Raw genomic sequence first — 16,862 nt, 5'->3', positions numbered from 1 at the left:
AAATTTGGAACAGTTTCTCCAGGGTAGAGCAAAGGTTAAAATATTACACAGTTTATACAGCAGTGTACAATGGAATTTGCTTACACTGGGATTTGAGTTCTATTTTTATGCTTGTTTAGAAAACAAATTTATTTTTCTGATTGGTTGCCTTGTTACATAATTGGAAAAGCAACACAAATTGTCCTAAGAGCAGTTTTGAATTGAGTGTCGTAAAAACGAAACCAAACCAGTTACTTACCAATTAGACTACTCAGCCAATCTCTAGCCAAAGTAAAACCAAAACGAAAACAAAAACCAAAGTAATTGCCTGATTACTTTCGACTCTCAGTGTCCCATTCCCTCTGTGAGATGTGTCTGCGAGGAATCATGGTAGTTGTATTCACCATTTTGAACTGGGTATTTGTTTTGACGAATACTACAACCATGACTTCCTTTTCTTCTTCTTCTATGTTAACTAATAAGTCTAAGAAACATTTAGAGCTTTTTTTAAAGAATGTGTGAAAAGACTCAGATTTTCTTTTTTTTTTTGAAAAAAAAAAGTAACTCCTTTTGTATATTAAAATTACTATTGAATCATTATCATCATCATCATCATCATTTGATAATCTTGGTCACAAAACTTATCAGAGTTGGTACAAACAAGTTATTATGACATTAGATCTAGAGTGTAAGCCCTCTGAGCACAGCTGCTGGATTGTTGGTTTCTGATATTAATATTCAAAATCGCTTGCTAACCATCTTTCAATCGCTCCACCTATAAATAAGCTTGTAGTTACCCACAGCTATTTCCAAAGCAACCAAGGCTGTTTTTCCATAACTCATCCATGCAGTCTCGCATACTGTAGATAAAAAGCGACATTTCTATAGCTTATAGCAAATTTTCCTTCCTCTTTTCGGCTTTTCGCTCATTCTTGATTGAAAACCGTTCAGGTCCGCGAAATCAAACCATTTTACGATGCTTTATTAGAGAAAACTTTTTATCAACATTGAGCCCGCGATAAAATTGCATAATCTTTTTAAACTTGTGCGCGAAATCTACCGCGCCCAGGATGCCGCGCCAAAACCGCCGAAACAGACACTCGTTCTGAATTCAAATATGGCGGACAACCAGGAAGTGGATTGTTCGTCTCAGATTTCAGAGCGGTTATAAACTGAGGTATTGTTAGTACTTTCTCTACAAAAGTGAAACCTTAGGCGGTTTTAAGTCGTTCATAGTCTGAGAATAATGATTGTCAGTCAAAGAGAAGGCGCGGTTCGATTCATCAAAAGGAATAATAGCTTTGTAGTTACATGCGAGGATGCCACCTCGAGCTCGGGGGCTGAGGAATTTCCTCTTCACCGTGCAGTGCGACGTGGTGACGTGAACACAGTGGAGAGCTTGCTGAAGCATGGAGCAGACCCCAATGAGAAGGATCGTAGGGAGACGACACCCATACACTACGTTAACCACTTGAATGAAGACTCCTACCAAATGGTGCACGTTTTGTTGAAATATGGTGCGGATATGCTGATTAGAAACTGTTATGGACAGCTGCCATTTGAAGAAGCTTTAGCGCTTTCTAACAAGAAAGCCTGCAAGGCTTTTGTAGACTGGGGATTTTCACTTCAAAAATGTGACCGCATGCATAATGGCACATACGAGCTACTTGGCCAAGTCCAGCTGTTTCAACCTTATGCTATAGAGACACTTCAAGTTCTTGTTGATCTGGGGGTTGATCTAACCACTGCGCTGTCCTCAAGAGGTGAAACCCTGCTACACCGGGCGGTAGAGTATGGTGTTAGCTTGGAAACTATACAATTTCTTATCAGATCCGGACTCTCAGTAAACCAGCAGAACTGCTTAGGAATGACACCTTTGCATATGATGCGTTTCACAGACTGCAACTTAGATTGCAATGAAGAAGAGAAATACAGGCATGTAAAAGTTGTAAAGTGTTTCATAGAAGAAGGATATCATGTGAATTGCCAAGACATCTTTGGATGCACAGTTGTACATTACATCGTCTCTGAAATGCGACAGAGCTCCATCCTGCAATATCTTATTAGTCAGGGTGCAAATATAAACGTTAAAGATAGAAATGGCGAGGCACCTTTACATTTATCCTGCTACTGGAGAAATGTAACAAATGTCAAAGAAATGATTGATGGGGATTGCCTGACTGATATTCGAGACAATCAAGGTGCAACCATATTTCACTATACTGTTTTCTACAACAATCCAACAGTTCTTGAATATCTTTTAAATGATCTACGTGAGCCATCTCTGGTTGATGCACCAGATGACTCTGGAAGAACTCCACTTCAATTGGCCATGTGTTTTGGATATGTAGAACTAATAGAACTCTTTAACCGCTATTTCCAATCCTTTAAGAAAAGCCCAAGCAAATTTGTAGGCAACATGCCAGATTGTTTTCCTCTGAAAGATGAATTTGAAGTTTTTGAGCAAGAAGAAGTTAATAGTATGCCTTCAGAGGACTTCGTTATGAAGGATGACCAGAATAAAACACTTCACAAGGTACTTAGTTCTCCTGTCATTGGAATGCTACCAGAATTGGATGAAGTAAAGCGAGTTGAAGAAGCTGTGAACCAACTTATTGAACAGGTATCCGTGAAAGTAAACAAAAACTGCCCACTTTTTTCTTTTGAGCCTAGACTCTCTGGTAGTTTAAGCGAGGGAACTAAGTGTGGGTTCCCAAATGAGTTTGATCTCCTGTGTACAATGGTGGAACTATCAAATCTTTTTTTGGATCCAGTAGTGGATTCCAGTCCTCCAATGTTTGGCCAACTGCAACTCAAACCTGGGATTTGTCTCCCCGACCATGAAGTTTCACAGTATGTGGACAAAGACAAAAGTTTGCGATCTGCAAAATTGATGGAGGATTTCACAGAGGCACTTAATAGTGCCTTTTTAGAAAAGGACATTTGGGAAGGCGTGCCAGCACTTTCACCAGTAAGTTTGTGTGTAAAGAGTGCAAATGCAACCACAATTCGCATCAGGTGGCATGGATACTTCTTCAAAGATATGCTCATTTCTGTAGATCTTGTCCCAGCACTTTTTTTCCCCAATTTCTGGCCACCAAATGTCTCTAAGACAGCACTTTTAACACCAAAGATGAAAGAAAATGGGATACATGTTGTGTTTGCTCTGCACAATGACAAGTTTTTTGAAAGCCAAGAAAAGCACTTTCGCCTTTCATTTTCTCTTGCTGAAACTGAGATGTTCAAGTCCCTCCCAGAGCAAGTTTGCCGGGGTTACATTCTTGCAAAGGCAATCAGGAATCCATCTGTATGTCCACAAATTGCACCCAAAACAAAGGTGCAGACATCTACAGACACATTTTCTGAACCACAAATGGAATGTTTGACTGAAAATGACGAAGAAGTGATAGATTGTCCTGAAGAGGGCTTGTCTAGAAAAGAGTGGAAGTGCATCCCAGAGAGTGAAGAGGGAGAAGAGGTTGAAGCTGAGTTAATTGAACCTATGGATAATGATATCCATGCAGATAAAATCATTACCTCTTATTTCCTAAAAAATGCACTGTTTTCATTGGTGAACAAGTCTTGTAACAGAGAACTTGGTGTGGATCTTCAGAACAACTCTCAGGATCAAGCCATTTTTTGGGCAAAACTTATTTATGACTACATTGAAGACTGCCTCACAGAGAAAAGGCTGTCATCTTTTTTTATACCCAGCTGCAACTTACTCAACAAGGCCTATGACTGGGGACAACACGAGCTGGTGTTTAAGTCAGGAGCAGAATTTGAGCCCCTGCCCACAGCAGATGATGATGAATCCCAAGATTTTGATGAGACAGAGGAAGATGTTGAGTACTTAAGAAAGCTGTTTGTTAAAATGCTAAAAGGAATTCTCCAGTCCCACTAAAAAAAGCAGTGGGTGTTCATGCAGTAATAGTGAGGTGCACTTTTCTCAACTTTTCCCAAAACTATTTTCCAAGGTTAAAATGTCCTTCATCAAGCACTAATTAAAATTAGTTCAACAAAATAGTTTATAATCACCTTTTTCCATTTGAACAAAAATGTTTTTATTAGTACAGTAGGTTTTATGTATAGCTCTGATTATGTTAGATTATTCTTTTATGAACTTGCAAGAGGATGAACAATTATGTCTGTCCTATTTAGAATCTCAGTTAGGGGGTTTGGCACATCCCTTGTCTGGATTTCAAAGAGAAAAATTTCCTCACATATTTGGTTGGAAATAGAGTAAAAGCCTGCTTTTGGTTGTCACTCACAAAAGCATGGTGTCTTTTCAATGAGACATGCATTAGAGGACTGCCAATAGTTCCACTTGTGCTGCGATTGAAGTCATGTCAAGTATTCACACAACATGTCATTTCAAAGGTCCCTCCACTAAGCATTTCATGTGGCCTGAAAATTGTTCATGGTCATCTAAACAAGCAGTATAGTAAATGTTGACATGATCAGGGCATAAATTTTCCCATTTATCCACCAAATACTGAGCAGCAACCTGCAGCATATAATTCCCAGAACTGTTTTTTCTTTTTTTTTTTTAGGGGTGGTGGTGGGGCTCTGTAGTGGGATAGTTTTTGGGCCTGGAGTAGTTTTTGGGTCTTTTGAGAAATGCACAAGAGTAAGTCAGAAGATTAGAACATACTCCCAGAATGCAAACAAAGTGTAGATGAACGCGACCTTTTAAATACACCCTCGTCCTGCCTTAGTTGTCACTTGTTGTGATCCTTGTGTGCAATTAAGTATCCTGCCCAGCAAAGTTAACTAATTTTCTAAATAGATTACAGATTAGATGAGAATGGAGGTAACAGATACAACTTAATAACAACATGGTGATGCACATGAAAATGACTGATGGTGCCTTAGGGTGGCGGTTAAGTTGGAACACCTCCAGAATAATTTAACTAATAGCAGTTAAGCATGACACGTTCTTTAGCCACAACAACCGGAAGTGATTGTTTCCTCTCATCTTCCTTTTCAAATTTTTATTTTTTTACTTTTATCCAAAGTTTCGCATAATTTGCGGAACTGAACTAAGTTATGTAGCATGGTTTTCATGACGGCGGTAAATGTTTCAAATTAAGGTAAATCTATTTACAAAATTACATAAGGTGGTTTGCCCAGCTGCAGCAATTGATCCTACAAATCTATAGGGAGTGAAGTATTTTTCTTGCTTTGGAGCTAGCAAGGCAAGCAAGCAGCAACATAATCAACCCTTCCAACCTAAACAATGCTCTGCACAATGTCCAGAGTGCGGACGCTGTGCATCCGTTTCCTTATTACTTTGCAACCATGTTTTCCCGTTACCTTGTAACCCTGTTGCTTTGTTATCTTGTTTCCATGTCATCTTGTTGCGGTGTTACTTTGTTATGTTGTTGCGATGTTACCTTGTTACTCTGTTGCCTTGCTACCCTTTTACCTCATTATTCTGTTACCTAGTTATCTCATAACCTTGTTACTCCGTTACCTTTCTACCTAGTTACCCTGTTTACCTTGTTACTCTGTTACCTTGTTACCCTGGTTACTCTGTTACCTTGTGACCTTGTTACTCATACTCACACCCTCCTTTACACAGTGAAAGATGAAGGTTACCTGGTGATAAACAAGGCTATTCTATGGGTCGCCATCACCACCTAAAATATAAGACTCTGGGATAGGTCAGAGAAGAAACGAAGTTGGTTAAGTTGTTGATTATGAGATAGCACAGACACTTCACAATTGATTCAGCTAATTTTGTATAAACGGTTAAGCAATCTTGTTGGAAATACTGAATTGAAGAAATGATTGATCCTCGCAGTTGCTGGACAATTTAAGCAATTGTCCTGTATATTCACCTGAAAAATTCAGGTGACTTCAACAGGATTCTAACCCATGACCTCTGTGATGCCAGTGTAATGCTTTTACGAACTGGGCTATGAAGCTACATAGTTGTACATAGTTGTACATAGTTTTATAGATTTTTAGTAACTTTAATCCCTGCAAATCTTAATTCTAGTATATTTATTATCCTGTAAGAGGGCCAGTAGTCTATTAGTATGTACATACTATTTTGTGTTTCTCTCGTTAAATAAAAACTTAACTTACTAGTCAAGAGCAGGTCAGTTTGTTGGACCCATGTTTTCCCATGAAAGGAATGATGAATGAAAGAAATGTTTTTGTGAAGTGCAGTTGAGAAATGAATTGCAGAAATGATTGATCCCCACACTTGCTGGACAATTTAAGCAATTGTTCTGTGTATTTACCTGAAAAATTAAAGTGACTTCAATGGGATTCAAACCCATGACCTCTGCGATGCTAGTGCAGTGCTCTTACCAACTGAGCTATGAAACCACGCAGTTGAGAGCAGATCAGTTTGTTGGACTAATATGTTCCCGTGAAACAAAGGAATGATGAATGAAAGAAATGTTTTTATGAAGTGCAGTTGAGAAATGAATTGAAGAAATGATTGACCCTTGTACTTGCTGGACAATTTAAGCAATTGTCCCTGGGAGCCCTCAGATTATCTTTCTAATATTGAAACCATGTTTGGATAGAATATACAGAGATCCTGCTGAGGAGTCAATACAGAGCCCTGTACTGAGCATTACACCGAGACTATTAACACAATTATTTATGTTAGATAATTACTAGTACATTATATTCCTTGACTGTTAACCCTTAAATTTCCTTAACCAAATACAAAAATAATTATGTACAATCTTCATAATTATTCAGTCACAGCAATTTACATGAACATGCCTCTACAGCCCTGTCTTCTTGACCACTTGCTGGAAGCAGTAGTGTATTTAACTCTTTCATCTGCTGCCCTCTTTCTATTTCCTCAAGAAGACTATCCACTAGCTCGTCAAAGCATTCATTTATATTGATGTTTTTCTCTGTACTAGTTTCATAGAAAGGCATCTGAAGGTGTTCTGCAAGATTTTTCCCTTCCTCTGGTTGTACTTCTCTTAAATGTGACAAGTGACATCTGTTACCTATAAGGATTCCTTTAGCATGTGTTTCACAGAATTTCCTCATTTCTTCATGCCTGCAAACGTGAAGTGCAATAAAGGATTCTTGTCAATGGGTGGTTTTACTATGCCCACCCCAAGAAAGGTCTTCAGAAATTCCTAAAGGATGTGCAAGGTTATCTCTTCACTCCATGAATGAACATTTTTGTGGTCCATGAAGTGTGAAAAACCATTATGAGAACTGTGATTTGAAGTATACCTGTACTACGTAAAACATGCATTTCCAAGAATCAGGACAACAAGCTTAATTTGTGATAAGATTTTTGAGTTTTTGAGTTGAAACTCCCCACCCTTCTGATTGGGGAGGTGGGGTAAGTCATGAAAATTAATTTTGTATTATATATTTTCAGCTGCTGCCTGACCTTTGAAGCAATATTTTTTGCATGACCCCCAATGATTCCCACCAGACCCCCCATCTTACTTTGTCCCACAAGCTCCACCAGGCCTGAAGCTCCACAGTGGGGATTTGTGCAAATACGATAGCCCCACAGTGGGGCATTTGCAACATTTTTTCAAAATAAATATGACAAACGTTCAGAGCTTGGAACTGATGGAGCCATTGGTGTTTGATTATTACTCATTAAAAACTAATCATGCATAAAGGTGGATGCTCAATCATGAATTGATTTCCCAGTGCGTCTCTGCATTCACGGTTAAAAGAAACCCTGTCTAGTGTCTTAATTGAATCAATCTCTTTCACCAAACCACTCAGACGTCTTTGACACCTTTGACATGCAGAAAACTCAATCATAAATTTATTTTAATGGTCTCTGGAGACCATTAAAACATGACAAATGCTTATCAAAACTATTATGAAAAGAGTGCACTGTATTCTATTATCATCGAAAGTAAATAAGGAGGAGGTTTTTAGAGTTAAACCACTGAAATAGCCACATCCGGCTTTATAACTGTTAACACAAGTGTCATTGACAATGAATGGATGGATGACTAACCCAGGTAAAGACGGGAAATTTTAGCATTAAACTTTCTCCGCGGAACATTTCAGAGTTTCACGGAAACACGAGCGGTTAAACGCCACTGATCATCAGTTCGAAACTAAAACTAGCAGGATTCGAAACTTCTTCACCCGTGACTCACTTGTGACAGACTTGCACTTAAGTTTAAACAAATTTGTGAGCTCGTTTCATCTTTCATTACGTTCAGCTTACCAGTATCCAATATTCTGAAAAGACTGTCTATTTGTGACATCATACACCAGGATGACACCCAAGGCTCCCCGATAATAACCAGCTACTGCGGTACGAAATCGCTCCTGTCCGGCAATATCCCATATTTGAAGTTTGATTCTTCTCTCGTTTCTCTGTAGAGTTTTCACGCGAAAATCCACGCTAATGGTGGAACTTGGTGTGCGATATTCACGACCAGTGTACTTGCATAGCAGAGACGTTTTTCCAACTCTGTAATCGCCAATGATGATGATTTTGAAGCAGTAATCAACCCAGCTGGTACTTTTCGATACCGCAGCCATTCGCAAACTGTCGCGTAACCATCGCGGTTGGCGGGGTCCTGGGGTCTAAGTGCTGGCATGGAATAGGAATTTGTAAAACGGGAACTGTGGAAAAACGAAATGTTTTCATAATGATATCTTACAAAAGCCCAATCATTGGTGAACGGGGGAAGGGGGGGGGGGGTGACGGGGGGCGGGTAGCGCATTGAGAATTTTTTTTTTTTTACCTGTGCTCCTGGAAATGGAGTAGACAGGTCAGATATTTAAAATTCGAAGAATCTGCAGTCCGTAATTATTTCACTGAAATAATAAATGATTTTTGCCTCGAAATACCTACAATCCCCGACAAAAGTCTTGGCACGCTCGCCCATTTTTGCAGTATCTGTAAGAGAAATTTATCAATTCGGCCCCCTCCCTCCAATTCAATGTTGTTTATAGTGATGAATTCTTCATTGCTCGTTTCCAACATTGTCGGGGGGGGGGGGGGGAAGGAAGGGGGTTCCCTATTCCAGTGATGTCATTACTTATTGTTTCCAAAATAGCTTGTCAACACATTTTCATGCTATCTGATCCAGCCGTGCCAAGGACTTTTGTCGTGGATTGTAGAACTTTCGGCATCAGTTATTGAAAAAGGTCTCCCTTTTTGTTTCTGCCGCCAAAAAACACTGTCGTCAGCGAAATTTGCTTTTGAAAAGAAAGAAATCGACTTTCGTCCACACTACGCTGGAGGAATTTGAAAACGCATCAAATGTTTTCCATGCACACTACGCCGGAGGAATTTAAAATCAAAACACAGCAATCACCGGTAATTTTGGGTTTGTGCTTGAAGAAAACTCGGTCAAAGAGATCACATGATTATCGTGTCGCCATCGATTTTGAAAATCTCCATTTTTGAAATGTTTGTGTCCACACGAAAACGAAAACCTGGCGTTTTCAAATAACTCCGGTTTGAAGAGTGTTCTCGAAAAGCTCGGGTTTTGTGACGGATTAGTGTGGACGGTAGGCGTAACCGGAGAAATGAACTCCGTTTTCAAATTCCTTCGCCTTTTTGAAGTCACACGGAGGCCAGGATTTGAATTGCAAATCAATATCACATTAGTATTCATTCTTCTACAAGTCACCTTTACACGAAGAAAAAGCATGGCGAAGTTGCTAAACAGACAGTAAACATCGTTCTCTGGTTCGTCTGAGGCAAAGAAAGCTGGCAAGTCAACGTTGTCAGAATCAACGCATGAAACATCTTCCATATGTCACCTTCATGGCAATGCTTACAAGGATTAAACAGCAGGGCGCGGAGTCAATGTTGCTTTACAAGAACACGAATGATGGCGGCAATCATATGCATATTTAACTTTGAAGAAGTGGAAGTTTGTTTCGTTACGAGTCTTCTCAAGTTGAAACGTAAGCTTTTTGATGGTGGCATCTATGAAAGATTAGTAGAAAGTACTTACTTAATCCTTTGGTTCAATTTTTCATTTATTTGAAAGGGCTCCTGTCCGACTTCAATTCTATTTAAATCAGTCGGCAGATTGTTAACCATGTTTCGTTGAAGTCCCTGTAGACATTAAACTACATTTTCTTATAGAATTTTCCAATGAATTTACGTCGCATTATAGTTTGACTACAAGAGTAGCGTATGTTATGGGTGAAGAAGAAGTATAACGGTTGCATTATCCTTTTTTCTCGTTTATTTTCTTTCTGACGAATGCGTTTGACTGGTTTGGTTGGAATTGAAGAATTTAGCTGAAGGGAATTCGACAGTCAAAGTAAATTTTGTGAAGATGGAGCACGAATGTCTCGCACAAGTTCCCTGTTTGTCTGTTCTCTGTCAATACTTGAAGAGATTCAGCACAAACTGTCAGCTGCAGGTATCTATGCATGATGTTTTGTTCTTTAGTTGTATTAACAACAAAATATAGAAGTGGTCACTGACGAATTCTACAATCAGTAAAGCAATCAATCAACTTTTACTGCGCTCTATTTACAGAATTAATTTGTATCAGTTTTATAAAATGAATATGAAAATAGACATATACGATGCATATGGCTATGGAAAGAATAAAAAAAAAATATGTGGTGCCGTGGTAAACAGGGTAGCCATTGGTTTTTGAGCTGGTTACCACTAGACGGAGAACAAAAATACATTACGCAGGAATACATTACTGAAAGTCAATAGATTATCAAGGTGTGAAAATACATTACTGAAAATACATGACAGAAATACAGGTCTCCTTTATTTACTATATTTTAAGGGGCTCAGTCACGGTATTTTGAGTTATTTTGGCCACATACAAAATTACCTTTAAATGGTAGGAAACCTGAAAATAACAGTTTAATAAGATAGAAAAACACCAAAGAGATAATGATAAACCATAAAGGAACAAGGATGGCTAAGGATGGAGAAGATTAACACGGATTACAAACGACGAATTTGAAAAATTGAGGCTAAACTTTTCAATATGCGCAAACCGTGACGTAGCTCCTTTACGCACTTGAGAGGTGCTGCTTATACTCCTCCTTCTACATATCCACCCCATATCCACCCTTTCATTTGAGGTGATTGCAAGAGTTAATTGCCAGAGCAGCTTTAAAAATGACATATATTTGCTAACATGTTAACATCCCCCGTGGTTTTAACACTTTATGAAATGTTGAAATGCTCAGGTTCGTGTAAATAATGCAGTTCTTCTTCACTTTAAAACAGGTCCAGTCCTGTCAGTTGCAGTTGGAGTGAGAGGAACATTCAGTTACAACTTTCAAAAATCCTTGCTGCTGATGTTCAATCACAATATGGACAGGTACTAAACTTTTGAATGTTGCTATCAACTAGTTTTAGCGTTGCCGCGAAATGACGTGAACTATTAAAACACTTATGAGTATTCTAAAACTGAGAGCATACATTCATAGATGGAATATGTCACTTAATTATGCCTTCTATTTTTTTTTCCAGATGCAGTGGGAACGGAACGTTTGGACCAAACTGTTGCAAAAACAGTAACAGTTCAAGATCGCTTCAGAGAACTTCATTATGGATGAACTCTACCTGGTTTTCAGAGTAACATATCACATGTGGAACCGATCATTTTAGCCGTCATGTACTTGGCTGAGGCAAGAACTTTTACTATAACTTGCTAGATGTCGTTTTTTTTTACATGGCTCGCTCCATGAGCGAGCAAGATGAACCAAATCCTGCGCTATGATTGGCCACCCAGGCGGGCAAGATGGTGCTATCTTGCCCTTTCGGGACTACCCACTGTGTCCTACAAGAACATTTTTCCCGAAAGCCATATAACAGAGTCTTTACTGACCAAGCTTGTCGGGGTGGCCGTATTAAAGGGGTTCTTCAAATAAAATAATAACAGACTGAGCTTTTGTTAATTCGGGTCAGAATTAAGTGGCCGTATTAACGGGGTGACCCAATTATACAGCTGGAAAGAGAGATCGTGATTGACATGGACAGACAGACAACAGGAAAATGTTGTTTCTCAAATCACAAGTTAGAGTTTGTGTGTTATCAATGTTAATCACCCGTCTTTTTGGGGCAAACTATCAGATAGAAATATGCCTTGTCTGTCTAACTACAGTAAACATAGGCACGCAAGGCGTGCAAGAGTTATTTTTTTGTGAACTATAAGTCTCGGAGATAGGAGCATTAATGGAACTGTTTACAGTAATGATTTGGTTGATTTGACAAATTTTTTTGGTTGCGATGTACAGCAAGAAAGAAACTGGGAGTTTATGATCTACATACGATGTTACATCGGTAATGGTAAGATAACTAAATAGTAAGCCATAAAATGTTTGACTGAACGAACTACAGTAATCTGACACGTCTCCAGATTAATGTAGATACCATCTTATTTTCTAACTGGCAATTTTATTCGTTCTTTGATACAACCCACACTGTGATTGGTCTGACACGCGCACATGCATAACTCCCTCACTCACCGATCACGTAGCCCTTCCCCCGGGGGGGGACTCCCTTATATGGGCTATATAGGTCTGTGCGGACCCGAAGGGTATGGTTTTTCAGCCGTTTTGGTCATAAATAGGGTATCGATTTTAGCTGATTTTGGCCATTTTGGTCATAAATAGGGTACGGTTTTTGCCCTTTAGCCTTGATATGGGTATGTTTTAAGAAGAAGCCACTTTTTCATCATTATCGAAAAGAAAATCAACAAAAACCCTTCACAAATTTATATGTTTACGGTAATTTAACATTGGTTTGAACTAGGGAGTTAATTGTAACGCAGGTCTGAAACAGGATTTTGATTTTAGGGTCAGGTCGTAAATAGGGTTTCGAATTTTTGGTCAGGTCATAAATAGGGTAAGGAATATCGCAGATTTTGGTCATAAATACGGTGAGGGTTTTGGGAAGCGGGCCGCACACCCCCAACCAATTTTTCTGGGAGTACGCCCTCGGGAGCCCTTCCAGCCCCCAAGAGGAATTTTTGCTCAAAAATACTCAAGTTAAGAGAACTTTTCGCATTTTATACGAGTAGTAAGTTTACCCTTTTTACACAACACAACGCAACAACACTACTTCACCGAAAATTTAAAGAAAGAGAAAAAACCTCTCTGACACGTTGAAAGTCTGATTTAATTCAATTGCACTTTAACTTGGTGCCACACAGTCTTCAAAGAACATTTGAACAGTTGTCATACTTTTTACCTTAAAAAATATCGGACTGAAAAGAATGTCATAAAATGCCCATCAAATAAAAATATTAAACTGCTACTGCAGAGACGTAAAAGCACTCTAGAAATGAAATTTTCTTTTTTGTTTGTCAGCTCTAATTGAATTTACTCCCATATGAAAAACAAAAGTGTCGAGTTACCATTTGAAACTAAAAATAGCAAACATCTCGTAGGAACAAGTAGCGACGATTCGTCAGCTCTAATTGAATTTACTACCTTGTGAAAAACAAGAGTGTCAAATTACCCATTGTAACTAAAAAATAAAAATATCTCGTTATATTTGCATGCAATAAGAGCAAAACAATCGTTACCTGCACTTACTATTGTAAACGTTAGAACTGCTTCAAATCTAAATAGTCTCGTCTCCTCTAAAACATGTCCTAAGAACTAGAACCGACGATTCGTGACCTCTAATTGAATTAACTCCTTGTGAAAAACAAAAGTATCGAGTTACCCTTTGTAATTAAAAATAAAATTATCTCGTGCCATTTGCCTACTACTCATGAACTGCTTAAAAACTCAAGACTCATCTCGTTCATAACTAGCCACCATTACACTGAAAATTATGCACTCTAAAACAACCCAATGTACGTATGTAACTGTCACACTCCCCTCCAAACCGGACTAAAAATCAAGAAACGGCAACATACACGTCTCTCTTTATTTTTCAATTACCAAAGTCCTTGTGTTTATACATACCTTGTGTTTCTCACGCACCATTTACCTTTACAACAAGGAATTTGATTGGCTGTTCATAGTAGATCCAATCTGATTGGTGTGACATACATACATCTCTCACTCACTCACTCACTCACTCACTCACTCACTCACTCACTCACCCATTGACCCGTCCATAACATACCCGACGCGCCGACTAAGAGGTATTTTTTTTACAAAAAAATAACTCAAAAATGGGCACCGCTTCGACCTGTTTCTTCATTACAAGTTCCTTCAACACCTAGACGTTTTTGATGGCTAGAGACGTTTACAGATTTTCTAATTGGAAAAGAGGGAACTATTCTTTTCCATCGTGTCAACTCCCTCACGATTTCCAAAGCTCGTTAAACTTTCTACGAGGAGCTTATATATTTTAAAAGTTGTGTATTTATAGACAAGTCCCAACCACAGGGTTATGTATAGTCCCCAACCTTTATTTACACCCAAAGAAACCTTACGTTATTATTTGAAAGCAATAGGGGGGTCAATGAGCGTAGAAAAATCAGGGAAATCTGACCTTTAGAGTTATTTTCCTCCGTTAAAGAAACACAAAAGGTTTTAAAAACGCAATGTGGTGCAACTCTCTATTTACGACGGTGTTCAATGGAAATTACGAGCAATCCCCCCGGGGGTGACTCCCATATAAAATGGATGGTGGTGCTCGTCAGAAATGTTGAAAAGAACTCCCAAGAGGTACCGAGATCCTGTTTTGTGGGCGTGGCTTGAAATTGTTTTCACCCCGCCTAAGAGGTACCAATTCTAAAACAATCCTGTCACATCTTTTTTTCAGCTCAATACCCTAAAAGGTACCGCAAAAGCTTCTACTGTGGACCTTTAGGATTAATACCCCAAGATTTACCGAAACCGCTTTTTAACCCCTAAAACTAAAGGTACGAAGAGCATCCTTTTTATTTGCGAAATCCCCCAGGGGAGCTATAGCTGGTTTTCACATGACGTCACTAAAATTCGAACTACAAAACTATTGATCTTTCTGAGATTTTACTTAAATGATGTATAAGAGCAGCAGAAAACTAATATCCATACAAATTTTCGCTCCGAATGAGCTCTTGGTTTTGTGATACACAACGCTTGAATTTCTAAGCTTTTGCGTGACGCGGCATTTACATGACGGCCTGGAGAGCGGTCATCATGATTAAAAAAGTGACTTATTTCGGGGAACTTGGCTATCTGAACAGTTCATGTCTTAGAAAAAGTATTATTTTAATGTTTTAGAGTTCCTCGAGGGATAAATTCACGCTTTTGTAGCAAAACTCAGCGACAGCCGTTTCTGTTGGTTTCCGGCCGCCATGTTGGTGCCCATACGGATGGGCACCAGCATGGCGTCGCCATACAAATCTCTATAAATTTGGGTAAAATATTTCTCCGCATATCTCGCACAAGAAAAATTGCTGTGACCAGAATTTTGGCGAGAGTCTTTGCATAATTACCTTCTTTCATTTCCCAGATTCTGGACTTAATCCATTGACCGGTTTTGATTTTTATTTTGAATTGCGTGACACTGAAAACCAGCAATCTCCTGCCCTCAAACTTGATCAGATTTTAGTGAGACAGCAGGAACGTTATTCAATCTGTATTCACATGGAACTTTATATTTCTCTCCAGGAAAATGTCAAGCTTGGAACGAGAGAAGCTGGAAATGAACCAAAGGACAACTTCAGGAATGAAATTTTTCATGGAGGTAAGTTGATAAGTTTAAACACAAGCATGGTCATGCATGAAACTGTAGGACTGGGCCAGGTTGATTGAAAGCCGTCGATAAACTCAAATTCTGGAATTACCACCGTTGAGTAACATTTTATTTCTCTGCTTAAAACTGCTTTCCTTTGCTGTTTAGATTCAAAGTTTGAGATTTACCACGAGATTGATTTATGACGTTAATTCTGGATTGCTATATAAATTCAATCAAACTGTTGAAAACCGGACATTGAATAATGAAAGTAAGAACTAATTGAGCCTGTAGGGCGAAAAGAAGGAATTTGGATTGTAAAAGACAAAATTATTTGTGAATCGAAGGAAATTTCGAAAATAAAAGTACAGAAAATAAACAAGCCAAGGAATGATTATTATTCATAAAAGGCACGGACTTAGCAAGGAAGGAAAATAGTTTTTTGGCATAATATTATCATATTTTATGAGCATGTTTTACGCCGAGGTCAAGCCCCGAAATTCAAACTCAAGTAAAGTCGCATTTGAATTATGTCTTCTATAAATGTTGTTTAGTTCACATTTAACTGCAGCTTATTAGAAACAAGAAACTAGAAAATCAAAAGTACAAGGTTTTGTGCCCTGCACACTAAATATAAACATTTCCAGATGAATGCACCGGGGAATGCATGTAAACAAAATGCAAATCAGTAAAGGTTCATATCACAGTACCCTTTTGTGGTTTATTTCTTGACGAACATGGGTCACATTCATTTCGGAATAATTTTGAATTCTTATTTTCCTGAAAGCAAATTCAAGTACGCCATGCCCCGAATAATATACAACCTGGTCCAGGTATTTTTCAGTTCCGTAACGGATCCAGTACCATTTGGTAACTATATAAGAAATAAAAGTTTACAGCGAATAATCGACTGCGATAATTCAAGTGTTAATGTAACTGACCCTCGATCATTCGACCACCATATTTCAAGTTTTATTTGATATGAAGTCGACTAGCAGTTTTGAAGCCATAAGGATACGAGTTAAAATATTATATTGCAGCTACTTATTTACGTTTTCTTTTATTTTCACGTAGGTTTCCGGATGCTTTTGACGCTCATGGCAAAACCAAAGCAAGAAATCAGCCCAGTGGAATTCAACATAAACACAAGTTTACGCAGAGGTAGAAAGCAAACTAAGTCGAGAGAATCTTAGCGAAAAATTTGCACCAAGATAGGCTTAGGACTTATAAAGCGGAGTCGTTTTTGCCATTTTGAGCTGTTTGTATAATCAAAACTTAGGATATTCATGTAGAA

The 16,862-nt window shown here is 38.6% G+C and overlaps 2 protein-coding genes and 1 non-coding gene across 3 annotated transcripts; 1 reads left to right on the top strand and 2 right to left on the bottom strand.

Annotated features, from left to right (window-relative positions):
* The first annotated feature begins 44 nt into the window (after window positions 1–44).
* LOC145464007 (uncharacterized) lies at window positions 45–3,883 on the top strand. The gene has a single exon (XM_081447811.1). The coding sequence runs from the start codon at window positions 1,226–1,228 to the stop codon at window positions 3,881–3,883; it is 2,658 nt and encodes an 885-aa protein (XP_081303937.1). The 5' UTR covers window positions 45–1,225.
* A 1,517-nt stretch (window positions 3,884–5,400) lies between these two features.
* Window positions 5,401–8,495, bottom strand: LOC145464041 (ras-related protein Rab-3A-like). Its single transcript, XM_081447859.1, has 2 exons — window positions 8,168–8,495; window positions 5,401–7,015 (listed from the first exon to the last, which is right to left on the bottom strand). Exons 1-2 carry the CDS (start codon window positions 8,485–8,487, stop codon window positions 6,703–6,705), a joined length of 633 nt encoding a protein of 210 aa, XP_081303985.1. The 5' UTR covers window positions 8,488–8,495; the 3' UTR covers window positions 5,401–6,702.
* Window positions 6,245–6,318, bottom strand: Trnaa-agc (transfer RNA alanine (anticodon AGC)). Its single transcript has one exon. It is a non-coding gene; the product is annotated as a tRNA-Ala (tRNA).
* Window positions 8,496–16,862: the final 8,367 nt, after the last annotated feature.

This window comes from Orbicella franksi, chromosome 12 (genome assembly GCF_964199315.1).
Source record: "Orbicella franksi chromosome 12, jaOrbFran1.1, whole genome shotgun sequence".
Taxonomy (NCBI): Eukaryota; Metazoa; Cnidaria; class Anthozoa; order Scleractinia; family Merulinidae; genus Orbicella; species Orbicella franksi.
The sequence above is the reverse complement of the archived record's forward strand: the minus strand, read 5'-3'. Positions and strand labels throughout refer to the sequence as shown.

Excerpts from the sequence above, each read along its gene's own strand:
- LOC145464041 (XM_081447859.1), bottom strand. The coding sequence starts at position 8,487 with ATGGCTGCGGTATCGAAAAGTACCAGCTGGGTTGATTACTGCTTCAAA. Across the intron at positions 7,016-8,167 it reads TTTCAGAATATTGGATACTG|GCATGAAGAAATGAGGAAAT; the intron begins GTAAGCTGAACG and ends TCACGTTTGCAG.
- LOC145464007 (XM_081447811.1), top strand. The coding sequence starts at position 1,226 with ATGATTGTCAGTCAAAGAGAAGGCGCGGTTCGATTCATCAAAAGGAAT.